General features: G+C 52.2%; 2 protein-coding genes across 4 annotated transcripts; one reads left to right on the top strand and one right to left on the bottom strand.

The window, feature by feature from the left end:
* On the bottom strand, window positions 1–23,617 carry EFTUD2 (elongation factor Tu GTP binding domain containing 2). 3 transcript variants are annotated; one of them, XM_030966409.1, is made up of 28 exons: window positions 23,561–23,617; window positions 22,785–22,890; window positions 21,866–22,031; window positions 21,095–21,173; window positions 19,300–19,375; window positions 18,708–18,773; window positions 18,201–18,236; window positions 17,379–17,469; window positions 16,460–16,542; window positions 15,831–15,997; window positions 14,730–14,854; window positions 13,127–13,190; window positions 12,303–12,393; window positions 11,411–11,546; window positions 11,013–11,140; window positions 9,838–10,031; window positions 9,597–9,708; window positions 8,224–8,364; window positions 7,695–7,796; window positions 7,058–7,140; window positions 5,412–5,498; window positions 5,028–5,154; window positions 4,498–4,585; window positions 4,064–4,182; window positions 3,603–3,697; window positions 2,273–2,426; window positions 1,337–1,444; window positions 1–530 (listed from the first exon to the last, which is right to left on the bottom strand). In XM_030966409.1, exons 2-28 carry the CDS (start codon window positions 22,887–22,889, stop codon window positions 435–437), a joined length of 2,919 nt encoding a protein of 972 aa, XP_030822269.1. In that variant the 5' UTR covers window position 22,890; window positions 23,561–23,617; the 3' UTR covers window positions 1–434. The 3 variants fall into 3 exon arrangements, with proteins under 3 accessions (XP_030822269.1, XP_030822270.1, XP_030822271.1); XM_030966410.1 differs by having other exon boundaries at window positions 22,785–22,910; window positions 23,561–23,604; XM_030966411.1 differs by lacking the exon at window positions 23,561–23,617 and adding an exon at window positions 23,509–23,530.
* CCDC103 (coiled-coil domain containing 103) lies at window positions 22,888–27,087 on the top strand. Its single transcript, XM_030966006.1, has 5 exons — window positions 22,888–22,908; window positions 23,545–23,694; window positions 23,862–24,301; window positions 25,117–25,249; window positions 26,592–27,087. Exons 1-5 carry the CDS (start codon window positions 22,888–22,890, stop codon window positions 27,027–27,029), a joined length of 1,182 nt encoding a protein of 393 aa, XP_030821866.1. The 3' UTR covers window positions 27,030–27,087.

Raw genomic sequence — 27,087 nt, 5'->3', positions numbered from 1 at the left:
TAAACGTTTAAAAGGGTTCAAAAAAAAGGGGTACAGAAAGGTCAAAGCCACATTTCTCCTCCTGGGGAGGCTGGTAAAGCACTGCCCCCCCAGAATCCCCCCTTTATCTCAGCTGCCTGAAATGCTTGACACAGTTGAGGCCCAGTCCTCAGGAATCCACACTGACACTGCTCAGCTCTGTGAGCTGGAGGAGCCCATCCAAAAGGAAAAAACCTCCCTGGAGGCAACAGCAGCTGGAGGCCAACAATACAAAATGGATCAGGGCTCTGGCTCTGGGCTGCTCACAATCGGTCCATGGAATCTCCTACAGCCATGAGGAGCAGCTCCCTGCCTGCCCTGAGCCTCCAGGAGCCAGGGCTGGGCAAGCAGGGATGGGGAGGGACCAGCAGGTGCCAGCCAGGGCTCGGGTCAGCCCCCATGCCAGGGCAGCAGGGTTACATGGGGTAGTTGAGAACGACGTCCTGCTTGGCCAGTTCCAGCAACATGGGGTCATCAAAGAACTTGCTGATGCTCACGTCCTCACTGAGGCCCTGCAGGTAACACAAAGCCAGGGTTATTCCCCACACAGCCCATTGAAGACATCTTGTGTCCCACAGTAAGATAAATTTTCAGGCTCCAAAAAAGGCATGAGGTGCTTCTATGCAGCTTGAAGGCATCTAACACTCCTCAGGAACCTGCAAACGTGGTTTCTGCTGCTGAGCACATCTGCCAGCTCACTGCTCCTCACAGGAGAGCCTGGATTCCCTCTGCAGCTCCTCAGTCCAGCTAAACCAGCACAGAAACCAGTCCTGCTGTTTCTGCTGGACAAGGGGGCTACACCAGGCCACTGAGGGCTCCTCAGTGAGGCCCTGCAGGTAACACAAAGCCAGGGTTATTCCCCACACAGAGAGCCCACAGAAGAGACCTTGTAAAATAAATTTTCAGGCTCCAAAAAGGCATGAGGTCTTTCTATGCAGCTTGAAGGCATCTAACACTCCCAGGAGCCTGCAAACGTGGTTTGTGCTGCTGAGCACATCTGCCAGCTCACTGCTTCCCACATGAGAGCCCGATTCCCTCTGCAGCCCCTCAGTCCAGCTAAACCAGCACAGAAACCAGTTCTGCTGCTTCTGCTGGACAAGGAGGCTACAGCAGGGAAGGCTCAGAGGGGCTGGGGAGGGAGCAGGGCTCAGCAGAGGCCACAGGATCCTGTTTTGGACTGGAGTCACTGGTGGGACTGGCAGGCTCTGATGGGCAGCACAGGGGAGGTTCTGGGACACCAAGGGAACACAGAGGGGATGTGGCACAGCCAAGGGACCACACAGCAACAGCACAGCACAGGGGTTTGTCCCAGACACACCTTCCTACGCCTGGTCTTGATCATGAACTCCCTGGCCAGGTGTGGGGCTGGCTGCGGCTCCAGCGGCCGGATGACGATGCTCTTGTCCAAGGGGTCCCCAGGCACGATCTGAAACACAGGGCCAGGGTGTGAGACTGATGCTGGGGCTGCTTCAACTCCTGGACACACACCCCTGGGTCCCACAGACACCCCAACACCCCAGCTGGCACACAAACCCATGTCACTGCTGGTGATCATGACTGTGAGAAGTCAATAATACAGTGCTGAGAACTCAAGCCAAGGACATGTCCCTTCCCCAGGGAGTACTGCAAGACCCCATAACATCTAACAGAACAATCCATGCAAGTCCTGGTCAGCACAACCCCCTCCACAAAGCAGGCATGCTTATTGTTTCAGAGCTGAGCCTTGGGCTTTGACACACCAACCTTTAGGCCAGGGCTCAGCCTGCAGCTGCTGCTCTCATGGAGCTGCACCCCAAAGCAATGTGTACCTCACAGGACCTGATCTGCCCCAGACACAGAAGTGGCCAGAGAACAGTATTTTGTCCCAACTTTGTTTCCTACAGGTTTAAAACACCATCTCTGAGAGGCACAAAGTGTGGCACAAATCAAACTTCCTATGGCAGATCAGTGAGTCTGAGCCTCAGTCCAAGACTTCTGCTGCATGAAGTGGACCCAAACAGGTTCCCTCCTCCCAAGGGGGATGTCCTCTCCCCAGGCACTGCAGGACCCTGACACTCAGCCAGCAGCAGCTTCCAGGGCTCCCTCACGAGGACTGGGAGTGATGGCACTTGGAACAAAGCCCTGGCAGACATGGAACAGCTGGTGCACAAAGCCTCCCCAAGATCCTCCCAGGATGCTCTCCAGAGCTTTCCTGCTCTGTTGGTGCCTGATCCTACCTGTCCCTCTTCCCCACCTCCCCAGGGCATGGACTCACCTGCCAGTGGTGGAAGACAGAGAGAGAGAAGGCTTGTCCCTGCGTGTGGGTCCTCAAGTCTGTCTCAAAGCCAAAGGAATCAATGGCTGGGATGAAGGCTTTGATGGTGTAGAGGGGAGAACCTGGGATCGGAGCATCCTGGGTCACGTGGCCTCTGCAAATGTGTCAAAGGATCAGCATTCCTATGTGTCACAGTCATGGAAGGGACCTCAAACCCCACACAGTTCCACCCCCTCTATCACAGGCAGGGACTCCTTCCACTATCCCAGGTGGAATCCAACCCGGCCTTGGACAGTTCCAGGGATCCAGGGGCAGCCACAGCTGCTCTGAGCAACCTGTGCCAGGGCCTGCCCACCCTCACAGCCAAGAACTTCTTCCCAGTATCCCATCTAATTCTGTTCTTTGGCACTGGGAAGCCATTCCTCCTTGTCCTGGTGTGGCAGCAGAGAAAAACAGACAAGTTCCCCAGGCATCATTCTGGGAAAAGCTTGAGAAGATCAGAGAAAAGAATCAGAAACAATTCTTAACTTGCTGCACCTGGTATTGTGAACATGTGGAATGTGTTATGGAGATTTGTTAACCAAAGGGGGGGTTTCTTAATTAGCCAATGGTGATGGTGTTTTAAGTAAAGGACCAATTAATATTTCTAAACCTGGCTATAAGAAACCCATTGCATTTTTATACCCAGGTTCATCTGTAGTGAACTAGGGTATAAAAAAGCAATTAGTTTCTTAATAAAAAAAATTATCACCCTTCTGTAATACACAGAGTCTGTGTCAATCATTACCCAGCTGGGGACTCACTGTGCTGACACCCTGGCACTCCAGGCCCTTTTCCAGCTCTCTTGGAGCCCCTTTGGGCATTAAAAGGGGCTCTAAGGTTTCCCTGCAGCCTTTTCTTCTCCAGGTTGAACCACCCCAGATCTCCCAACCTGTTTTTAGTTGCTCCAGCCCCCTGAGCATCTTGTTTGGAGCCACTGAAGGAGGTCCAATGCTTCCTGAACTGGGGCCCCAGGGCTGAGCACAGTGCTGTGCACATTCTGCTCTCTGACACTCAGCAAGAACCAGGCACAACCCAAAGGCTGCGTGTGATCCTCAACATCCCTCCCCACACTGCTCAGGGCCAGGATCAGTCAGGAAGCTTCCAACTGTCACTTCACAGAGATTTCACCCTCTGCACCAGTGGCAGGAATTCTCCAACAGCCCAGATCCCAACAGCTTCACGCTCTGCAGACTTCACCCTCTGCACCAGTGGCAGGAATTCTCCAACAGCCCAGATCCCAGCTCTGCTGCTCTGCAAGCCCACAGTGCTGGCAGCAGGAGCAGCTCACCTGCGCCGGGCCAGCACCGTGTACACAGCAGACACACAGTCAGCAGGGGCCTGCACCTCCACAAAGTAGTAGGGCTCCATCAGACGAGGGGTGGCCTGTGAGGGGACAAGCACACGAGCCACTGAGTCTCTCACAGCTCAACAGCACAGTCAAACCCAGTGCCTGAAGAGGTTACAGGGTTCCTGCTGCCCCATGGCTGCCCAAACCAAGAGCACAAACACTGCAAGGACCTTTTCTCCCTCTGGGCATGAGTCACATGCCTCCCTCTCCCCCATGCCCACCCATTCCCAGCAAGCCCAGCAGGAGCAGGAAGGGGAGAGCGAGCAGATGCACACCAGGCCTGCAGGACTCGTGTGCCAGCCCACAAGGGCTCTGCAGACATTGATGGGTGAATGAGTCAGAGTGCACCCAGAGCCCCAGGCAGGGCTGTGGGGATCAGCCCAGCTCAGGCAGGCCCTCACCATGAGGAAGGCAGAGTACACCACCCTGCGGGCCGTGGGGATGATCTGCCCTCCACCCCTGTGCAAGGGCTCCTGAGCAATCACTGCGTCCAGGATCTTGAACTTCACGTTGCGGATCACTGCAGAGGGAGAAATGACAGCCAGTGACCTCAGGGGACATCCTCTGCCAGCACCAACCACATCCCCAGATGCCCAAACACCCAGCAATTCTCCTAAATTTAATTCCAGCATCACCACATCATAACCCTGCATATCACAGAGTCATGCAGAGATTCGGGTTGGAAGGAGCCTTAAAGCTGATCCAGCCCAACTCCTTGCCATGGGCAGGGACACCTTCCACCAAAGCCTGCTCAGCCTGGAACACCTGAATGCTTAGAGATGGAAGAATTTAACCAATCTCTCATTGTCTCAATTTCCACACAGGTCCCACTTACATTCATCACAGAGGGGCCCTTCCCTGGTCCCCCACTGGAAGCCCTGCACGATGCTGTCCTTCACTGAACCCAGCAGAGACTTGTCCACCTAGAGACAGACAGACAGACAGACAGACAGACAGCTTCAGAGACCACACCTCATCCCAGCCAGTAACACAGCCAGTTTCCAAACCAGCAGCAGTGTTCCCCTGTGCCCCCATGTCCACCCCTCCCTCTCACCGCCCAAGAGCATCAGCACTATGTAATTTCTGGAGCACTAGGAATTAAGAGCCCAAATTTTGGGGATTCTGAAAGGCAAGGCAAAAAAAAAAAAAAAAGGTTTTTTTTTGCCTTTTAGCTCAAACAGCAACACCTGAAAAATAACAAGTGACCTGGTAGGATCACTGTGGGGAAAGTGCAGCAGATCTGAGCTGTGGCAAGCAATGAGCAGCCCAAAAGCACCAGGGCCTTGCTGAGAGTTCTGGGAGCAGTGAGCACCTCCTGGCACCACATGACAAAGGTCTCACTGAAGAATGGCCCCCACTCCTCACCTCTGAGGGCAGTGTGTCATCCACCAGGATGTTTGGGCCAGTGGCATCAGGCCCAAAGGCCCAGATGGAACGGGCAGCCAGCAAATCCCAGTCGTATTTGGTCTGGAAGAATTCACCCAGCTTCTTTCTGATAGAGAGAAAGGGAAGAAGCTCTAGGAAAACAAGAATCTGACCTGAACTCATCATGTATTTACAACCCTGTTCCCTTCAGGCACAAAACAGTCTCAGCCAGAGATGCTCACAGACTGGCTGGCAGGAAAACCAAAGCAGGATCCCTGCCTAGAGGCTGCTGCCTGATCCTGTGCACCCTGCAGGTTCCAGCATTCCCCTTTTCCCCAGTTATTTACTTCCAGCTGCATTCCTGCCCTCCCACATCGCTCATACCTGTTCCATGTTATCTGCACCACTTCATTCTCAATGTCCTCTGCCAGTCCCTTCTCCAGGGGCTCAGCAATCATTGTGATCTTGTTCCTGAGGAGAGACAGTCACCATCAGCCACAGTGATGGAAATGGGGATAACTGGGAAGACTGCAGGGACTGGCAGCCCTGGAGGGGCCGGGATGTGTCCAGAGAAGGGAACAGAGCACCAGGAGCAGCTGAGGAGCTGGGGGAATCAGCCTGGATGGAGAAAAGGAGGCTCAGGGGGCACCTTCTGGCTCCCCACAACTCCCTGTGACAGGAGGGGGCAGCCAGGGGTGGGGGTCAGACTCTGCTCCCAGGGAACAAAGGACAGGGTGAGAGGAAGAAGCCTCAAGCTGAGCCAGAGGAGGTTTAGGGGAGATAGTAGGGAAAATTTCTACACAGAAAAGGTTGTAAAGGCCTGGCACAGCTGCTCACGGCAGTGATGGGGTCATCATCCCTGGAACTGCAAAAAACACATGGATGTGGCACTTGTAGATATGGTTTAGTGGTGAACATGATGGTGATGCTGGGTTGACAGCTGGACCTCATTTAGGGTCTTTTCCAACCTCAATAACTCCACAATTCTGTGATTCTCTGACTGCACCCAGCTTGGATGCAGCTGGGTTGATGAAGCCACCTGCACCCTCTGTGTCCCTGTGAACACAGCCCAAGTGCTCCCCAAAGGCTGCCCAGCCCCAGCAGGGGACAGCTGAGGGACAGAGTGGCTCCAGCCCTCCTGTCCCACATCCAGGGCTGCAGGAGGGAGCCCATGGGCTGGGGAAGTGCCTCTGGGAGCTGCATCTGACACACCAAATGCTACCTCAGAGAACCTCCCAATGCCTGAAACCTGCCCCCAGCACAGCTGCCCAGAAGGTCAAAGCCTGACCTAAGATTGGGAACAACCTGGTCTGGTGGAAGCTGTCCCTGTCCACAGGAGGGCTTGGAACTGGATGGTTTCTAAGGTTGCTTCCAAGCCAAACCATCCTGTGATTCTGTGAAGATTGGAACCTCCCTGTTCCCCGAAATAAGGCTGCCAAACATGGTGAAATTGTCTCAGAATAAAGGAAGGCAAGAAGAACCAGAAACCACAGGGGAACACAGAAGACTCCACTTCAGCAGATCATGATTTCTCTGAAAATTCAGGTATGAACATCCTGTGCACTCAGATCTCCCCCAGGTTCCCTCCCAGGGCTCCCTCTTCCAATCTCATGCACTGTGAGGGACTGGAGGAGGGAGATGAGAGCAGCTGCAAGGCTCCAGGGCATCACCAGGAGAACAAATCCAAGATTACACATGGATAAGAGAACACACAGCTCTTGCTCATGAAACTCTTGGGGGAATTACTGAAAGCAGCACTTTGGCACCTGCTCCAGGATCTCAGAACTGCTGAGAAGGTGTGACACTTAGGGAGAAAGGAGGATGTGGATTTGGCTTCGTTCCCTCCATTCTCAGAGCTCCTACACAGCACAGAACATCCCTGGGACTCTGGTGTGTCCCTGAGGAGCTCAGTGGGACACTGCTCACTCAGGAATGTGTCACTTGGGGGACAACAGCCAGTGGGAACAGCCCCCTGGAGGGATGGACCCTCCCTCTGCCCCCTCCCATCCCAGCTCACCCACAGCCCTTACTTCTTGTTGGGTGTCTCAGCAAAGCACTTCAGGGAGGATGTTTCCACCACTGTCTCACAGAATGTCACCACTGGATCAGCCACCTAAAAGAATCAAAAGGTTTGTAAGGTTTCCAGCACTTTTTTTGTTTGTAAAAAGACTGCTTGAAACCTCTGAACACCTATAAGGAAAAACCAGTTCAACTGACAGTGTTTTAATCAGGGTCGTGTATGAAGCACTGAGGCTTTCAAATGAGACAGGAAAATTTAAATCCAATTCCAGGTATGAAAAATCCTGCTCAATTTATTTATTTGATGCTAGCCAGGCAATGGCTAGCATCAAATAAACAGATTGAGCTGGCAATGCTCTAAGCACAGGGAAGTCTGGAATAAATAAATTGCTAACCAGGCAATGCTCTAAGCACAGGGAAGTCTGGAATATGGAAAACTTTTCTCCAAGCCAGTGTGCCAGTCTCAGTCCCACTGAGTGTGTGTGACAGTCAGGCTGGAAGAGGCCCTTTTACCCCCTTTTTATTACTTTTACAGGAACAAAATCCATGCTGTATGTTCAGGCAGGTTCTTTTTCTCATACTTCTGAGAGAGGGACCAAAACCCTGTCCTGAGTTTCCAGTGGGAAAATCCCTCTCTGATTCCCTCACCTTGATGTCAATCTCAGAGTACATCTTCCTCAGGTCGTGCATCACACAGTCCAGGTACAGCTCTCCTGTTCCCAGGATCACATGTTCCCCAGATTCCTCCACCTGGAAGAGAAAAGAGGGATTCAGCTGGCAGCCCCCCTGCTCACAGTTCCTTCCCACTCAAGCCTGAGGAAGAATCAGCCTTAAATAGACTTTGTTAGAGTCAGAACACCCCAAGGAAAGCTCCCAGAGCCTTGTCCAGGAGGAAGCGCTGCTGGGCTCTTCCCTGGCACAGCAGGGTGTGAGTTTTTCTGCTGGATTTACACTTTTCTGCTATTTCTACATAATTTATGAGATCAATTGCAACAGCATGAAAAGAGCCACAACAAACATAACAACCTGTGGTAAAAAACTTGATTATTTTGAAGATCAGCCCAGAGGCTGCCCCCAGCACTGGCTGGAAACAGCCACACACACAGAGAAATCACAGAACAGTTAAGGCTGGAAGGGATCTCTGGAAATCATCTGATCCAGGTGCCCCCAGCAGTACCTTGGTTGTAAGTGAGGGGTAGCTCTTGTTGACTTTGCGGAGACCATCCAACATTTTGGGCAGCTCTGAGGGGTTCACTGGCTCCACAGCTATTTTGATAACAGATGTGGTGTTGAACTTCAAGGGACGAAAGATCTGAGCCTGGAACCAGAAAGGACAAAGAGCTGTAACTGCATCCCTGCATGTCCTCAGGGTAATGCACAGCACGTGAAGCTCTTCTCTTTCCCTCAGTGTGTCACAGACATATTTTATGAAAAATCCTTTTGCTAGGATTTTTTCTCCTGAGAAGCTGAGAGGCTTCAAGAACAAAATGTAAACAATGGTTATCTGCTGCTGTGGAATGCAACAAGTAGATCTTTGATTAGTCTATGTTAGTTGTTTCTAATTAATAACCAATCACAGCCCAGCTGATTCAGACAGAGAGTCTGAGACGAAGCTTTTGTTATCATTCTTTCTTTCTTATTCTATTCTTAGCTAGCTTTCTGAAGAAATCTTTTCTTCTATTCTTTTAGTATAGTTTTAATATAATATATATCATAAAATAATAAATCAAGCCTTCTGAAACATGGAGTCAGATCCTCATCTCTTCCCTCATCCAAAAACCCCTGTGAACACGGTCACAGACCAGAGTTTGCAACTTTATCAGATGATTAAGTAAAATTCTCTATTTTATTTAGCAAATTTCTGTAAAATGGCGTTGACTGGCATCAGTTTTGTTCATATAATTTCCCAGTGAATTTATCCTTTGGAAGTTCAGTGGTTATTTTGCCTGAGATTAGTAATGGCATAGAGCTCTATAATTACTGAGATCATACTGCTCACCATCCTTAACCATTAGCAGAAAATGCTAGCATTCTTACTGAATTTCTCTGGTGCTCCAAAATGTATTGAAAATTAGCATCATTGAAATGATCCTCTCACAAACACTCTGAAGAAGGCTTCAGAAACAAAATGTAAGCAATAATTATCTGCTGCTGTGGAATGCAACAGGTGCATCTGTGATTGGTCTCATGTGGTTGTTTCTAATTAATGGCCAATCACAGTCCAGCTGTCTCAGACTCTGTGGTCAGTCACAAGATTTTATTATCATTCCTTTCAAGCCTTCTGATGAAATCCTTTCTTCTATTCTTTTAGTATAGTTTTAATATAATATATATCATAAAATAATAAATCAGCCTTCTGAAACATGGAGTCAAGATTCTCATCTCTTCCCTCGTCCTGGGACCCCTGTGAACACCAGCACACTCAGTGGCTCTTGTGCCCTGGCACCACACCAGACAGGGATTCTTTAACCCCACTAGAGGAGCTTTTGGGCTGTACCCCCATCACCCTGCCTCCCTGGAAGGCTGAGCAGTGCCAGCCATGCCTGGTACCTCCTCATTGCCCCGAGGCTCTGTCACAGTTGCTGTCTTCACTATGGGCTGGTCCACGCCCTCAATCAGCACCCAGTTGCCAGCAGGAACTCTGTTCACCTCAATGTGATACCTGAAAGGCAGGAGAACACCACTGCAGCCTCAGATCTTCCAGCACCTTCCTCCTCCCTCTCTCTGGCAGCTCTCCCTCCCTCCAGTCCCTCACCAGGTGACTCCTCTCCCAGTAAACACATTTCTGTACCTTGCAACTGAGATCCAGAGGCGTCCAACGGTGCAGATCTGGGAATCCTCCTCATCTTCCAGGGTGTAGTTCTCCCCAAGGACCTTCACGGGCTGCCCAGCGTGGATGGTGCCACTGAGCACCCTGCCAAAGGCGTGGAACTGGACACCATCATCAGTGCTGTACATTTTGGTTGTGTGACACATCAAGGGACCCTTCCCATGACAAAGAGAGACAGAAATGAACTTCTTTCAAAACAGAGTAAAGAAACAAACACAGACCTGTCAGGACTGGACTTTGATGTTCCTTGTGGATCTCTTCCAACTCAGAATATTCTATGATTTGTGGATAAAAGGGATGAATGGGCTGGAATTTAGATTGCTAAGTCCTTCAGTTCCTGCCACTGGAAGCCCTACATCTCCTTGCCCTGTATGGAAAGCCCTGGAATGACCATGGTGGACTGTTCTGGAGCTCCTGTAGAGCAGCAAATGGCAGCTGGGACAAAGCCATGAGGAAAAATAACACCTGCTGGCCTGCAAACCTGCTCAGGGCAGAGCACCTGAGCTCCCCAGGATCACAGCTCCCAGTGCCACAAGGTCACTCCACACTGGTGATGTGGTGACAGTCACCACTGTGGAGTTTTATGTGGATAATCACAACTCATTAAAATAAATTCCTCTGCAGACATCAGAGCAAAAGTCACAGGCAAATTTCTCACTCAGCTGCCAGCGTTGGTGGCTCCAGACAACTCCAAATGACAGCTCAGTGCAAGCTGTTGGAGGAGGAAGGGTGTGCAGGGCTGGGAGAGGAAAGGTGCTGACTAACTAACACAGGGTTATTTTTATCAGCACCATGCAGTTTTTTAGAGTTTGGAGAGAGAATTAAACTTCAAAATAAAGGGACAAAAAGACTGCAAAAGGACACAAAACTACCCTGCAGCTCCCACATGCTCTGGAGTCCTGACCTAGTCCTGTTCTTCTCTGAACACAGTGAAACAATTCCCTCTCTCCAGGGCTGCCCTGGCAGGCAGCTGAAGCTCCTTGGAGTGAAGAGATTTGTTCCAGTGTTGGATGAGAGGCTTCAGAGTGCTGCAAGTCAAATCTGTGCAGGGAGGCAGCTGCCCTGGCAGGGCAGGGGGAGCAGAGCCTGCTGGAATTGGTTCTGCACCCTCAGAGCAAGCACAAGAGTTTCCTTACGTCAGGGTCACACTCGCTCATGGCCTCGCCCAGGTCGGAGTCGACGCCGCCGGTGTAGGTGTGCTCAATTTTTGTCTTGGCCCCCACTTTTGGGGAGGGAATGTGCTGCACACACATGTCCACAAAGCCTGAAACAGGAACAGGGTTAAGCAGTGTGGAGGAAAGAAATGGACTCCACAAACACAAGGCAAAGCCACGCTGACTGCAGCACCCACAGCAGCAGGGAGAGGTGAGCAGTGTCTCAGGCTGTCCTGTGAGCAACTGGTGCCACAGATTTGGGAAACTGAGCAGGATCTGTGCAAGTTAGCACTCCTGGGCCAAAATATAACCCTCAGCTCCTGGTGTGAGGTACTGGGGATCTAAGGAGGATTGTGGAGGGGAAGACAAAGAGCTTGTACCTGTGAACTCCCCAAAGAACTTCTTGCAGACGAGCCGCAGGAGGGGCCGGATGTTCAGCTTCAACTCCTCTTTGGTCAGGTGGATGCCAAGTTCATCCAGAGTCCTGGGCAGGGTTGTGTCCACATCCCCCACCACCTGCAAGACCACAAGTCCCACTCTCAGGTTCACTGTGGGGGTCCCAGTCAGCATCACACACCAGCCACCACCTGCAGGGCTCTGGACCTGCACTGGGTTATGGCTCACACAAGAGCCAGATGGGCCAAATGATAGACTTGTGGAATCATTAAGGCTGGAAAAGCTCTCTAAGACCATTTCCCCAGCACTGTCAAGGCCACCACTAAATCATGTCAGTCCCCAAGTGCCACATTTACATGGCTTTTAAATCCATCCAGGCATGGTGACTCCACCACTGCCCTGGGCAGCTGTGCCAGGACTGGACAACCCCTTTGGGGAAGAAATTTTTCCTAATCTCCAATCTAAACCTCTCCCTGCACAACCTGAAGCCATTTTCTCTCCTCCTGTCCCTGCTCCCTCAGAGCAGAGCCCAACCTCCCCCAGCTACCCCATTCTGTCAGGGAGTTGTAGAAAGCAAGAAGGTTCCCCCTGAGCCTCCTTTTCTCCAGGCTGAGCCCCCTCAACTCCTCATCCAAGTCGTGCTCCAAGTCTTTGCTCCAAGTCCAAGCACTGCCACTTGGCTGCTATCAGAGCACACAAGGAAGAGCAAGGACTGTTCTATACACTGCAAATACAGCACTGCACTTGCAAGAAATAATGATTACTGTGCACTCCTCTGTGCAGATCCCACTGCAGAACAGGACAGGACCAGACCCAGTGCCCAGCCCCAGCTGCTCCTGCCTGGAGCTGTGGGAGGGAGAATGACCCACGACAGACCTGAGCCAAGATCTTGTACAGGGGCTCCAGAATGAACTCCACAAAGCTGCGCTGGGAGCTGCTCGTCGGGGCCTTCTTGGTGAACTTGCGCCTGTTGGGAGACCAGAGAGGTGAGGAGCAAGAACTGCAGCCTGCCAGCACCCCTGCACAGCCTCTGCTCCTCCCTGCCATCCCCTGGGAAGCTGTCAGGGACACATGGGCCAGGTTTACTCCAAATGAAGGCCAGAGGAGCCTCTCTGCTCCTGCTTGTGGGATTCAGATGTGAATCCACATGGATTCACATAAGCCAGGAGGGCTGACTCAACCCTTCCCAGATACTACTCCACTGTCATAGACACATTTTATGAAAAATCCTTTCCTTGGGAATTTTTTCTCCTGAGAAGCTGAGAAGCTTCAAGAACAAAATGTAAACAATGGTTATCTGCTGCTGTGGAATGCAACAGGTGCATCTGTGATTGGTCTCCTGTGGTTGTTTCTAATTAATGGCCAATCACAATCAGCTGGCTTGGACTCTCTGTCCGAGACACAACCCTTTGTTATCATTCTTTCCTTTTCTATTCTTAGCTAGCCTTCTGATGAAATCCTTTCTTCTATTCTTTTAGTATAGTTTTAATATAATATATATCATAAAATAATAAATCAAGCCTTCTGAACCATGGAGTCAGATCCTCATCTCTTCCCTCATCCTTGGACCCCTGTGAACATTGTCACACTCCACCACAGGATCATAGGATCAGGAGTGACCTTGGGTCCACATTTTACAGGGAAAGGAGGGAAAAACCCAGGAATAAAGCAACATTAAAACATTTAAACAGGGTTCTTACGTCTTTGGGTTGAAGTAGATGTCGCCCCAAAGCCGCTTTGCAAACTCCTGGTAATTGATGTCTCCTAAAGGAAAAAGCAAATGAAAAAGCCTCTCAGATGTCACTGCTTTTTTCTTAGCTTAGAAATCTTTATATTTTGGCTTTTAAAACAAGCCCGAGGATTCAATTTAATGAACTGATGCTGATGAGTGAATGCCTCGTCCCAATTCTGAGTGAAAGATTAAGAACTGTCCTGGGGAGGGCAGGCAGAGATGAACAGAGAGAGTCCAGTGGGGGTGTCCCCAGCAGCCCAGGGAGACTGCAGCTCACAGACTGACTGCCCAGCTCTCTGCTACCCACAGGGTCAGAGATGAGAGTGCTGCAGGAGCCCAGCCTCATCTGCTGCACTTCCAAACAGGAATGCTGTGACTGCTGCTGCAGTGCCAAGGTGCTGGGATGGCCTCCACCCCTCACCCTGCAGGCTCAGCACCAGCATTTTCTGCCCTGCTGAACATCTCCAGGTTTCTTCCTCTTTCTCAGGGAGCACACAGCCAAACACCCAGCACTGAAGGTCCTGTCATGGAGAATTTACAAATCCCAGGATAGAATGAGAACCTGCAGCAGGTTCCAAACAAGCTTTTGCTGTGGGCAGATGTGTGAACACAAGGAATTGCCTGGTGGCTGCAGTCTGGACACTGATGCTGCTCTAACTCCTGTCAGTGACATGTGATGGCTGCACACACAATTCCTGGGGACCAGAAGTCACTATTCCCAATTCCAAGCTCCTGCCTTCCCCACCTGGTTGGCATCTCCTGCCAGCTGTGCTGTCCTCAGCTCCCCAAGGATGGGTCTCACCCCAGCAGGCTCTGAGTTAATGCTGTGACACTCAGGGAGCTCATTTATGCTCCAGACTCTCAGGGCACGTGACAGTCCTGGCACCATCACTCCCTGACCTCAACAACTTCATCCTCCCTCAGGCCAAGTTCCCTGCAAGAGCTGCCCCAGCTGCTTTACAAGCTCCTTCTTCCCCTGCTCTCAGCTCCTCCAGATCCCCAAATTCCCCAGTGAGGGACTTCAAAAACCTGGGCTGTGCAGCTGCTAATGCCAGCACAGAGCCCACTGCTACATGCAGCAGATTGCCTTGAGTGGGCACCTGGGGAGCAGAAAATTAAATCCAGGCCAGAAAAAGACAATTTCTTAAAAAAGAAAGAGGGCAAGAGTGCAAAACCTTGTGGGCAAAGCTTGTGCCCAGCTGCAGCTGAGCCTTGGACTTTTGGGAAAAGGCAGGAAGAGCTTAACTGCTTCACTCCTGAGCTGCTGACAGGGAGGCAAAGCACAAAACACACACACCTGCCTTCAACTGCTTGTTATTTCTGCTCAGGGTATGAAAAGAATCTTGGCTTCTGACTCAAGAAACATTTATCAGGAGAAAATATCTTTGCTAAAACTGTGTTTCTGCTTTTTAACCCCCGAGGTTCAGCTCTGCAGCACCACTCAACTCTCAGCAATTCCAGAACACAAACACTGGCCATGTGCAGGGGAAGCTGAATGGCTCAGAAAACCCCCACAAGAAAGGTTGGGAAATGTGATGTTGAAGTGCACCAGGTTTCTGGCTAATCCTCACCATATGTGTCTGCATAAATCTTTGCAAAAGACCCCAGTGTGAAGCAGATGCTGTACTGAGAGCTGGAGAAGCACACGTTCCCCAGAAGGGGAGACAGCACGAGGTTCTCATCGGTGGAATACATGCTGAGAGGAGAAAAATAAAATCAAATCAATGTTATGAACCAAAGAAGACACTTCAGCCCACTTCCCACACCCTACAGCAGTGACAGGCAAGGAGCCTGCATTGCCAAAAAGCATCTTTAAACAGGCTGCAGCTTGCTTGCCATCAGAATCTCAGGGTCAGGAACATTTTCTGCCTATAAATTTCAAGCATTAATGCAAAGATTTAAAGATCCTAGAACTAAAAAGTCACCAACACAAATGCTTCAGATTTTTTTATCTGGGATAACTTTTCTTCCTCTAAAAAAGCAGCTAAGTTGGTCAACCAAGTAAGGGAAAAGAAAATACAGGGATATAATTCAATCCCAACAGGTTTAATGAGCTCACAGCCATGCTAGGCAGGGTGAATTACTCTGCTCCCAGCACACACTGAGCAGAGACATACCAGGGAGCTTGTGTGCAAACACACACACACTTGAAGGGTAGAATGCTGTTAAAAAAATCCCTGGGTGCAGAAGAACCCACAGAAATGTCTAATATGTCCCTCCCTCTCCTGGGCAGGGCTGGCAAGGAATTGGACTGTGTCAGTATCATCATCCTTGTCCAGGAGTTGAGACAGCAAATCCTCTTTTAGTTTTTAGCAAGTATTTACGAGCTTTGAGACATCTCAACCTCAAGTTTGGGATACAACCTGGATCATTTCAGTGTATTTGAGACATTTGGGAGCATAAATTCTTTGCTCTGGTCATATGTTCACTTCCTCTACTTTTTAATGGAAGAAAAATGAAATGGGGCAGGGAAAATGAAATCCCTGGAGTTTGCCAGGAACAGCCAATCCTGCTTAATTAATGTATCAGCTGAGATGAACTCCCAGTGGTTCTTCCTGGCCCATTTTCTATGACTCAACACACCAAGAGACAAACTGATGAGTTTTCAGGCACGTGCAGGGCTCACAGAGACCCACAGGACAGGGACAGCAGCACTAACAATGCAGCCTCACCTGATCAGACCATTAACTTCATCCACAATGTGTCTGAGCTTGTAGTAAGCATCTGTGGGGGGCAGTTTCAGCTCCAGGATGAGTCTGTCGATCTTGTTGATGCACACAGTCACTGCCAGCCTCTCCTGCACCGCGTGCTTGATCAGCCTCTCCGTGTTCAGCATCACCTGCAGGGAGCAGAGAGCTCAGAGCCCCAGGAAAGCCCCCCCAAAATGTTATCTGGGGCGTGAGGGACAACCAGTGACCCTTACTCTGCTGCCAGGCTGCAGAAAAGCCCAAGCTCAGCAAGCAGCTAATCCTGAAATTCAGAAATAGGTGCTAACCCAACCAAATTCCTTGAATCCAAGCCTGTGGACATCTCTGATATAAATAACCTGCTCAGTTTTAGGTATCATGGGGATGGAGATGCACACAAGTCACACAATCAGCCTGCAGGCCACAGCATCACATCAATCTGGACACAGCAGCCACAGGCCTGGCTGCCTGTTCAGCTGGAAAACACCCTCCAACTGCCCTCCAAAAACCCTTCACCCCAGAAAGCTGAACCCAGCCCAGGCCTTCATGCTGAGGCAGGAGCACAGAGTGCAGAGGGAGGGATGGAAGGCCCAGGAGGAGGAGGTGGCACTCACCCCCTCGGCCGCGTCGATGAAGAGCACGACGCCGTCCGAGATGCGAAGGCCGGCGGTCACCTCGTCAGAGAAATTCACATGACCTTCAAAACCACACAAAGGGGAGCAGTGAGAGGCACAGAGAGCCCTGGTGCAGCAGCAGCAGCACACAGGGTGGGAAGCCATGGGGCTCTGCAGATTCCTCTGGTTGCTGGTACCCAGAGAGGCAGAACGGAGATGGTTCCCCCTCAGACGGGGACCTGCGAGCAGCTGCCAGAGCTCTCCATGGAGATTTAGCCTCAGCTATTTTTTGAGAATGCACACAAGTTGTTTAACAGGCACTTTTCCTCACATTTGTGACTGTTTTTCTCACAGCTCTGTGCAAGGACTTTGGGGAAAGGAGGAAGATTTCTTCTCAAAGACAACAGATGTCCCTCCCCCCAGCCTCCTCCTGCGCTCTAACCTCCCTCATCCTGAGCTGTGGCTCAGCAGATGTGTCCCAAGACCCTCTTCCCTAAAGTTTCTTACAAATTCATCTGTGATCATGTTCCCTCCACAGAAACCTGAGGAACTTGCTGAGTCTCACTGTGGGGCAACAGCATTTGAGCAAAGCAGGGTCCCCCTGCACATGGCAATACCTAGGAAAGAAAATTCTCCCTGTGCTGTTTGAGAAACACCTCTGCAGCCTCAGCAGCTCTCAATCAGGCCAGCTAATCACAGACATGAGCCTGATTTGTCCCTGCAGGGGGTTGGAATTAGATGGACTTTAAGGTCCCTTCACCCCAAACCACCCTGGGTGATTATGGGTCAGTACTGCTGGAAGTGACTTCACAGGAATGAACTCAGCTGAAGGCTCAGGACTAGGCTGGAGTCAGCCATAAAAAGTACAAAACACAGCTAGGCGCTTCCCAGAGCAGGATTTTCAGGATTGCACAATCACCTGGAGTATCAATGATGTTGAAGAGGAAAGATTTTCCTTTGGTGTCTGGCAGAACAATTGTCACTGGGGTGCTCTTGATCCCCACCCCCCTCTGAAACACAGGAAATCAGGATTACAGGTAAAAAAATAAACAGAAGGATCACCCTGTACAGAAACACAAGGATCACCATCTAAAAGAAGATCAAGGAAAGATGAGAAAGATGGAAAGAAGTAAACATTCATCCTGGAAGAGAGTAATAACCTCAGATCACCAAAGTAATAACCTCAGATCACCCAGCCCAGCTCTCCCATCTGTACTGGTCAGACTGGTGAGCCACCACTGCACCCTCCACACCTGATTTCAGCTGAGGAGATACTACAGGCAACACCTGAGGCAGAATGTGGGTGTTTGTTTGTGCTTTCACCCTCTGCTGCCACCAAGTTACACCTCAAAGCACAAGATTTGATCACATAGAGTATAAAATATAAACATTGAGAGGAGGAAAAAAAAATGCTTCAAAGGGCTGTTCTGGTCATGACACAAAACAACATTCCCACTCATGCCCAACCACATGGAGAAAGTAAGAATTAGCCCCAGACTGGAGTGACTCTGCTGCAGATTTAACATTACATAGATTATAAAATCATACATGGAGATGAGGGAAAGAAGTTGGATCAGGAATCTTCCTGAAGCAAACAAGAGGAGCAGATTTTTTTATTGATAAAGAAAATAACCAAAATGTGGAAAGCACAGAAAGGCATTAAAATGGACAAGGAAACTGCCTACAACGACTGTGAGTAAAGCATGAGACAACTGGATAAAATCACTACAAGACCACTCACCTCCTGCTCTGTGAACAATATATCAGTGTAGCAGAGCTGCAAAGGCAAAACAAAAATCAGAAACTCTCACATTTTGGTACCAGATACTCAGTTTGAAGCAGGACAGAATAACTCTGACACATCACTAAGCGGACAAATAAGGGACAGAAGCAGGAACATTTTCATGTAATTCATATATTCATTTTCATATAATTCATATATTCACTCATATAATGCATAATGTGTATATTATATACATTTCACATATTTATATACATTTTCATATAATTTATATATTCATTTTCATATAATTCATATATTCATTTTCATATAATGCATTATGTGTATATGATATACTCCCTTAGGGTGTATATATTATATAATGCAGAGCTAGGACTGAGCTCTGGCTACCCAATCCTACATTCCAGTCACAGAACCACCCTGTCCCCATGCAGTGTCCCCTCCCTGAGGGTGTAGAAGCCACCCCAGGGTGTCCCCAGGGTGGGAATTCCCCAGGAGCTCACTCACATCCTGATCATCGCGCTTCCGGATTTCGGGGTGCGTCTGCTCTATCAGGCAGTCAACAAAACACGTCTGGAAAAGAGCACAGAAAGGAGCTGCCTCTCTCCAGACAAACACAAACACAGCCCCATCCCTCCAGCAGCAGCACAGAGCACGCTGAAAACATACTAAATCAACCTACAAAAATATCTGTACATTTCACAGGGAAACCTAGTGCCAGGACAAGGGGGAATGGCCTTAAGCTGGAGGAGGGCAGGGTTAGGTGGGATATTGGAAGAAATTTCTCCCTGGGAGGGTGGGCAGGCCCTGGCACAGGGTGCCCAGAGCAGCTGTGGGTGTCCCTAGACCCCTGGAAGTGTCCAAGGCCAGGCTGGATGGGCCTTGGAGCACCCTGGGACAGTGGAAGGTGTCCCCTGCCCAGCACTGGATGAGCTTTAAGGTCCCTTCCAACCCAATCCATCCCTGGATTCTGTAAAAAGGTGCATGAGCAGAGGAGCAGAAGGTGCTGCTGCAGAGAACCAGGGGCCAGAAGGGCTTGCAAAGCAGCAGGTCACCCTCACTACCCCTGATTTTGGATTATTTTGGCCACTGACAGCACCTTGCCATGGTGCAGGTGCCCACACAGAGTCACATTCCGGATCAGCTCCGAGTTGTCCATCAGATCTGCCAGGAAACTGCAGGAACAAAAACACAAAAGGCTGTTGGAGGGCTTCTGCTGTGTCTAAGAAAAGTAGGTGCTGCTTTTCAGCTCCACTTTCTATCCAAGGTGCCCCCTGAATCTTTGCCAAACTTTTATCCTGGCAGTGCCCTGCGGAGGATGAATCCCACTTTCCAGATGGGGAGGACAAGAGAGTTGGAGTCCCAGACAGATGGCAGTGGGTGGGAGGATACAGAGCTGGTAAAGCTGCCAGCAACTGAATATTATTGAATATTTTTCTTCTCTTCTAGTCAGTACTGGAGGAAAAATCACATCCACGTACTCAGATGATGAAGCACTTCCACTCAAACCAAGGCAGGCAGGCAGGTAAATGGTGGTGCTGGATAACAAGCACCCCATGGAGCTCTGAAAGCAGCCAGGGGCTTCCCCAGACCATTAATTCTGATTTTCAAGCCTTAAAACAGTGACATTCCAGGGACTTAAGGAATTAAGTCTTTTTCAAATCAGCAGCTGAGCTGGGTAATGATGAGCTGGTCACTTCTGGATGGATGCTGGCCAAAAGATAATTGAGATCCTAAATTACCACCCCTAAAAAATAATGGGAAGCTATAAAACATGCCATCACTGCCAGAGGCCTGCAGAGAATAAGTGCTGTCAAATAATTTCCTTTTTAAACAGATGAAATTTTCACTGATGCAATAGACTTCTTAATGTAAAACATTTTGATTAAGAGCTAAAAAATACAGCAATCAATACTAACCCCGATTAGAACCTTCCTAATTGGTCTGAAAATAAGCCTAAATGGGAAATCAATACCCAGCTTGCAGGTTTCTGGCTACATCCCACAAGGAATTTCTCGTGGCCCATCCTAACCATTTCTATCAACAAATAGGAGAGAAATGAATTAATTACAAATGGAATGAGCAGAGCACACAGGGATCAGGGAAGTGGTGGGTAATGCAGAGCCCAGGTCAGGGCTGAGAAAAACCAGCCCCAGCAGCTCCTGGGCTCTGCTCCAGCTCTGCTGAACCCCCCAGGCACTGAGCACATCCCCAGGGACCCCTGAGGGAACACCAGCTCCAGGAACACCTCCAAATTTTAATGTAATTTTTTAAATGCATTTGGAATTTTTTCCAGGTTTTCTCCCAGCCCTGGTGCCCAAGAAGCTGCTTTGGGACACAAGGAATGGACCCACCCAGCACAGCTGCAGTGTCCTGCTGACTGCACAGCACCCTGCACTCACCCAGCAGCACAAAAATTCCCAGTGAAAACTGGAATGGATGGGATCTAATCTGGGATCAACCCAAAATGTGCCAATGTGATGTGTGCTACACACTGACCATGTGGATATTTAACAGGGTGCCCAGAGCAGCTGTGGCTGCTCCACCCCTGGAGGTGTCCAAGGCCAGGTTGGACAGGGCTTGGAGCAGCCTGGGATAGTGGAAGGTGTCCCTGCCACGGCAGGGGTGGCACTGGATGGGTTTTAAGGTCCCTTGCAACCCAAACAATTCCAAAAACATTTCCTGAGCCACAAGCTGTTGCTACAGAGCTCGATCTCAGCCCCTGAGGTGAGATTCCTTTTGTGTCCATCCCTACCCTGTGCCCATTTTCCATGGGGAGGAAAAGTGAAATAGTTTTTCCTGCACCTCCTCTTGTTTTGGGTTCAGAACCTGGGAATTGGCTGCTCTCAGGTCAGTGAGACCCCCAGATCTGTCCCCCCCAGCCCCACACTCACTCCATCTCATAGACAGTGACTGGCAGTGTCTGCTCCATCAGGGAGAACTTCTTGGTTTTCACAGGTTTGATAATGGGCTCTGAAATGAGAGACAGAACAACGAACTGTTCCCAGAGCCCCTGAACCAGCAGGGTCAGGAATGGCCCCCAGGAATGGGGAATTCAGCTGACAACCCCTCAGTTTTCTGGCTGAAGGATTCTCTCAGCTGTTTGTCAAAGCTGCAGGAGAAGGGCACAGCAGGGCCCTTCCAGCATGCAGGAATCAAAGGAGATCATTTAAATGTATTTACTTCTCCTTTAAATCACTTTCCCATCTCTGCTGATTCCTGTTTTTCCAAAGACACCTTTGCTTGGATTTGCAAAAACCACAAGTGCCCAAATCTGCACACGCCAGGCAGAGCTCCTGAGGCTATGAGCGGGCTCCAAAGGGGCAGGACAGAAAGAAATTATATTATATGACATTATATTACATTATATTATATTATATGACATTATATTACATTATATTATATTATATTATATGACATTATATTACATTAATATATTATAATATATCACAATAATATGTTTTATTATTATATATAAATATAATATATAAAATTATGTATTATACTATAATTTATTATATTATACTATTATATATTATACTATATTTTAATATTTTTATATATTATATATATTTTTATAATTATATATTACTATTAGATAATATTCTATATTATTTCCCCTTTCCAAGGATCCCTTGAGAGCCTTCCCCTCCCTCCCCACTCACCAGTGAGTGGCTGTGTGTCCTCCTCCTGCACGATGGTCTCCACCTCAGGCCCATAGACCTCCTCTGCTGTGGGGTAGTACTTCTTGTCCTCATGCAGCACCACCTCCATCCCAGGGTGCTCCTCGTCGTGCTCCCCCATGTCATCATCATCATCATCATCCTCCAGCTGCAACCAAGGCTCGCCCTGAGCTGCTGTGGAGCCCCCCAGGGGGACAGGCCTGGGCTCACCCCCGAGCCAGGGACCCCCAGAGCAGCCCCAACACCCACAGGGGTGCCCTGGGAGCAGCTCCTGGGTCAGGAACAGCCCCTGGGCTTGCAGGGACCCCACACAGCACAAGAACCACACCTGGTAACACAACACAAACCCCACCCACAGAGCAGCAGGACACCAATCCCAAAAATCAGCCCCAAATCCAAGGCACCAATCCCAAAAATCAGCCCCAGTCTAGGGCACCAATCCCAAAAATCAGCGCCAATCCAGGGCACAAATCCCAAAAATCAGCCCCAAATGGGAAGGGGCTCCCTCAATCCCCCCATGGGGCAGCCCCTCTGCTCCCCCCGTGTCTGTGGGGTCTTGCTCTGCCTCCCCCATGAAAATCAGGCTCCCTGCAGCAGCCTCAGCTCCTTCCCAAGGAGTTCCCAACAGGACATGAACCCACCAGGGGCCTGACACCAGACCCAGCCCAGCCAGACCCAGCCCAGCCAGACCCAGCCCAGCCCCAGCAGCTCCCGTTCACCATTCCAGCAAGATCTGAGTGTTTCTCTTGCCCACAGGGACAGATTTTGTGAATTCTGTAAACACCAGCCCCACTCGGACCCAGCTTCGAGCAGCCCCCTCAGACCCGCACGGGGCGGGAGCAGCCGCGGGCCCGGCCCCGGGGCTCGCTGTCCCCCTCCGGGGGTCGCTGTCCCTCCTCACCTCGTCCAGGTCTTTGGCCTCCCGGCCCAGCTCGTCGTCGTCATCGTCCGAGTCCAGCTCGGGCCCGATGTAATTCCCAAACTCGTCGTACAGGTCGGTGTCCATGCTGGGGGGCGGGAAAAGAGTCTGTGGGGGTGTAGAGACCGGGCCCGTGACAGAACCGCCTCAGGGCCCGTGGCACCGGGGGCCCGGCCCTGCCCCAGCCCCAATTCCCGGCCCTGCCCGAAGCCCCGGTCCCGCTCTCCCTCTCCAGCCCCGGTCCCGCTCTCCCTCCCCGGCCCCAAGCTCCGGTCCCGCTCCCGCCCTCCCTCCCCGTTCACGGTCCCGCTCTCTCTCACCCTCCCCGGTTCCGCTCTCCCTCATCTGTCCCTGTCCCGGTCCCGGTCCCGCTCTCTCTCCCCGGTCCCAGCCCCGGTCCCGATCTCCCTCCCCAGCCCCCGTCCCGCTCTCTCTCTCTCTCACCCTCCCCGGCCCCGCTCTCCCTCCCCGGCCCCGCTCTCTCTCACCCTCCCCGTCCCTGCTCTCCCCGGCCCCGGTCCCGGCCCCGCTCTCCCTCCCCGGCCCCGCTCTCTCTCACCCTCCCCGTCCCTGCTCTCCCCGGCCCCGGTCCCGGCCCCGCTCTCCCTCCCCGGCCCCGCTCTCCCTCCCCGGCCCCGGTCCCGGCCCCGCTCTCCCTCCCCCGGCCCCGCTCTCTCTCACCCTCCCCGGCCCCGCTCTCTCTCACCCTCCCCGGCCCTGCTCTCCCCGGTCCCGGTCCCAGTCCCGCTCTCCCTCACCTGCCCCGGCTCCGCTCCCGCCGCTGCTCTCGCCGGCGCCGCCGCTGCCGAAGGCCCCCGGGCTGCCCTCGCCGCCTGCCGCGACAGAGCGTCCCGCGCCCGCCGCCAGCGCCGCGCCCGCGGAGAAGCGCCGGGTGCGTCCGGGGCCCGGTCGGGAACGGCTCCAGAGCGTCCCGGGGGCCGCGGGGCGAGCGGGGCAGCGCGGGGCGGCGGGGCCGGTTCTGCCGGCGCGGCCGGGGCAGCCCCGGGGGCCTTGCGTGGTGCCGGCGCTCCGGCGGCGGGAGCGGCGCTGTCGCGATAGAGCGCGGCCCCGGGGCCCAGGTGTTCAACACCGGGCGGGGCTATCGCGATAGAGAGAGCGGCCGCGGGGCCAGCAGTGTGTCAGGGGGGTTCGGACAGGGGAGAGGTTCCCAGCTGCCACCCACGTGCGCGGCCTTGCGCTGTCACAGTGCGGGTCGCAAGGCGGGACTGTCACGATAAGATCGGGCCCGTCCTGGCAGCGCTGTTGCGACAGAAGTCTGTCCTCGAAGCTATCGCAGGCAGGGCTGTCCCTGTGCCCCCAGGCCGGCCCCTGTGCCCCCGCGGCCCGGGCACGGGACCGGGCATGGATCCGGCCGGGGCGTTCCCGGTGCTGGAGCGGGAGCTGCGGGCGGCGCTGGCGGAGGACGAGCGGCGGCAGCGGGAGGGCGAGGCCAAGCTGCGGGCGCTGCGCCAGGGCGTCCCCGACTACGGCCAGTTCAGGTCCGGGGCTCGGGGAGCGGCCCGAGGGGGCCCCGGCACCCCTGATGGGCCCAGCACTGCTCGGGGGACCCGAGGGGCCCGGAACAGCCCCGAGGGCAGAGCCCGCTGAGATTTGTCCCAGAACTCCTCAGGTGGCCCCGTGTGCGCTGAGATCTGTCCCTGCTCCTGTGGCAGCCTGGCTGAAGCCAGCAGTGGAGTGGCGCTGTCCCCTCCCCAGGACACTGTCACCTCCCCAGGACACTGTCACCTCCCCAGGGCCCTGTCCCTCCCCAGGGCGCTGTCACCTCCTCCCATTCCCACCCCCGCCCCCGTTTCTCCCCCAGGCCATGCTGGGAGTGCAGAGCCGAGGGTGGCTGTCCCCTGTGTCCCCTGTGCCCTTCCCAGCCTGTCCCTGCTGTGCCCAGGGGGTGTGAGCAGGCTGGGGTGGCACGGCTGCCCCACAATTGGGCACTGCCAGTGCCCTCCGAACTCCAGGGATCCCTCTGGGGGCTCCCTGTCCGTGGACATCCAGGTAGATCCAGGACTTTGCCCACACTTGGGACATGGTCCCACATTCTGGGACCAGCTCAAATTCCATTCATGGGGTCACATCTGTCTTGTTCCTTCTTGTCACTGATCCCTGAGGGGCAGGAAAACACCTTCAAGGGGCTTCTCCCCCCAAAATCTTGATGGGATTCCTGAGGGATTTCAGGTCAGGCTCTGCTCCTCCAGCCTGTCCAGCCCCTCTGGGTGCTCCACACAGCCCAAAATCAGAAATTGGCTCAGAGCAGCAGCCTGGAGCCTCAAAGTGTCCCTCCTGTCCCTGTTCCCATCAGGGAGATTGTGCTGGCTTCTCACCTGAAGCCTCTGGAGAAGAAGGACAGGCTGGGACAGAGGAGGAATGTGCTGTGGAATCCCTGTGCAGCCCCAGCTGGGACAGCACCTGCCTGTGCTGTGGACATCCCACAGGTGAGGGAGAGGCTGCTGGGGCCTCACCCACAGCTGGAAATTCCTCAGGGATCACCTGGGTGTTAATTGGGATGAGGGAGTTACTCAGGATTCACTCTGGGTGTGAGCCAGCCCTGCTGGCCCCTGGAATGTCAGGGTTTGGATCAGGCTGGATTCTCTGGCTGCAGAGGTTCCCTGAGCACAGGGAATTAATTTAATGGTTTAATGAGCTGGGTTGGGTTAATCCTGCCCGAGCCTGATGAGCTCATGGGTCCCTCAGCAGCAGGAGACAGGGACAGGACATTTTCTGTCCCTCCATTTGTGGCTGGGGTCACCTCAGTCCTGCCCCTGCCATGCTGGGATGTCCTGGTCACTGGGTGATTCCCATGATGAGGAAATGTCATGGATTGCCTTATAAACAATCTCAGGGGTTGTTTATGATGCTGGGGTTCACTGAATTCTGTTTATTGTAGCATCTTTTGCAACTCTCCTGGTTGGGGCTGGGGTCACTCCACAGCCATCTGTGTTCACACTGGGTGTCACAGCTCATCCACACTTCCCTTTTCCCCTGGAATTCCCTGGTTTGCCAGGCTTAAAGGCACCTGGAATTCCCCTTTCACCCTGAATTTCCCCCCTCCTTTCTCAGTGTTAAAGGCACCTGGCATTTCCTTGTCTTCCCCTTTCCCCCTGGAGTTCCCAGGTTTCTCAGGGTTAAAGTGACCTGGCATTTCCTTTCCCCCCTGGATTTTCATGGTTAAAGGCACCTGGCATTCCCTTGTGTTCCCCTTTCCCCTCTTGATTTCCCAGGGGTAAAGGCACATGGCATTTCCTTGTCTCCCCTTTTCCCCCTGGAATTCCCTGGTTTCTCAAGGTCAAAGGCACTGGCCTTTCCTTGTGTTCCCCTTTTCCCCCTGAATTTTTCCCCCTGGTGTCTCAGGGTTAAAGGCACCTGGCATTCCCTTTTCCCCTTGGATTTTCCTGGTTTCTCAGGGTTAAAGGCACCTGGCATTTCCTTGTCTTCTCCTTTTCCCCCTGGATTTTCCCCCTGGTTTCTCAGGATTAAATGCACCTGGCTTTTCCTTGTCTTCCCTTTCCCCCTGGTTTCTCAGGGTTAAAGGCACCTGGCATTCCCTTTTCCCCCTGGATTTTCCTGGTTTCTCAGGGTTAAAGGCACCTGGCATTTCCTTTCCCCCTGGATTTTCATGGTTAAAGGCACCTGGCATTTTCTTGTCTTCCCCTTTTCTCCCTGGATTTTGCCAAAGCCCCTGGTCAAAACATCTCAGCCATCCATGGGCTGATTGGGGTGAGGGGATCAAAGTCTTCAAACAAAACAAAAGGAGCTGAGTGTCCCTTTCTCCTCCAGGAGCTGGACCAGCTGCCCGGCACCGCTGCGGAATTTCACCGAGATTGGCGCCGATGCCTGAAAAGTGGGACAGAGAAATACCAGTTTTTACTGGAGCTTGGAGGGGAGGCTTTGGGCAGGATTTTCCAGGCTGATGTGGGCTTTGGCCTCCTGGGGGAATTCCTGACAGTGCTGGCAGAGAACATCCATCCTGGGGACAGAGCTGCCATCCTTCAGATCCTGCAGAGCCTGGCGGGCACCGAGCGCTTCGGGCTGAATGTGGCTCTGCTGAGCCAGGCAGAGAAGGAGAGCAGCCAGGATTTGTTCAGGAAGCTGCAGAGCAGGGGTGGGCAGGCTGCTGGCCAGGGGGAAGCCCATCCCATGGAAAACCACCTGGAGAAGGAAACTGAGGAGGAGGGGACAGTGGTGGAGCTGATGAAGTGTTACCAGGTCAGCTGAGGGAGCAGGAGCACCAGGATTGAGCAGAAACCTCAAAGTTGAATTTGGCATCACCTGG

This window comes from Camarhynchus parvulus, chromosome 27 (genome assembly GCF_901933205.1).
Source record: "Camarhynchus parvulus chromosome 27, STF_HiC, whole genome shotgun sequence".
Lineage (NCBI taxonomy): Eukaryota > Metazoa > Chordata > Aves > Passeriformes > Thraupidae > Camarhynchus > Camarhynchus parvulus.
The sequence above is the reverse complement of the archived record's forward strand: the minus strand, read 5'-3'. Positions and strand labels throughout refer to the sequence as shown.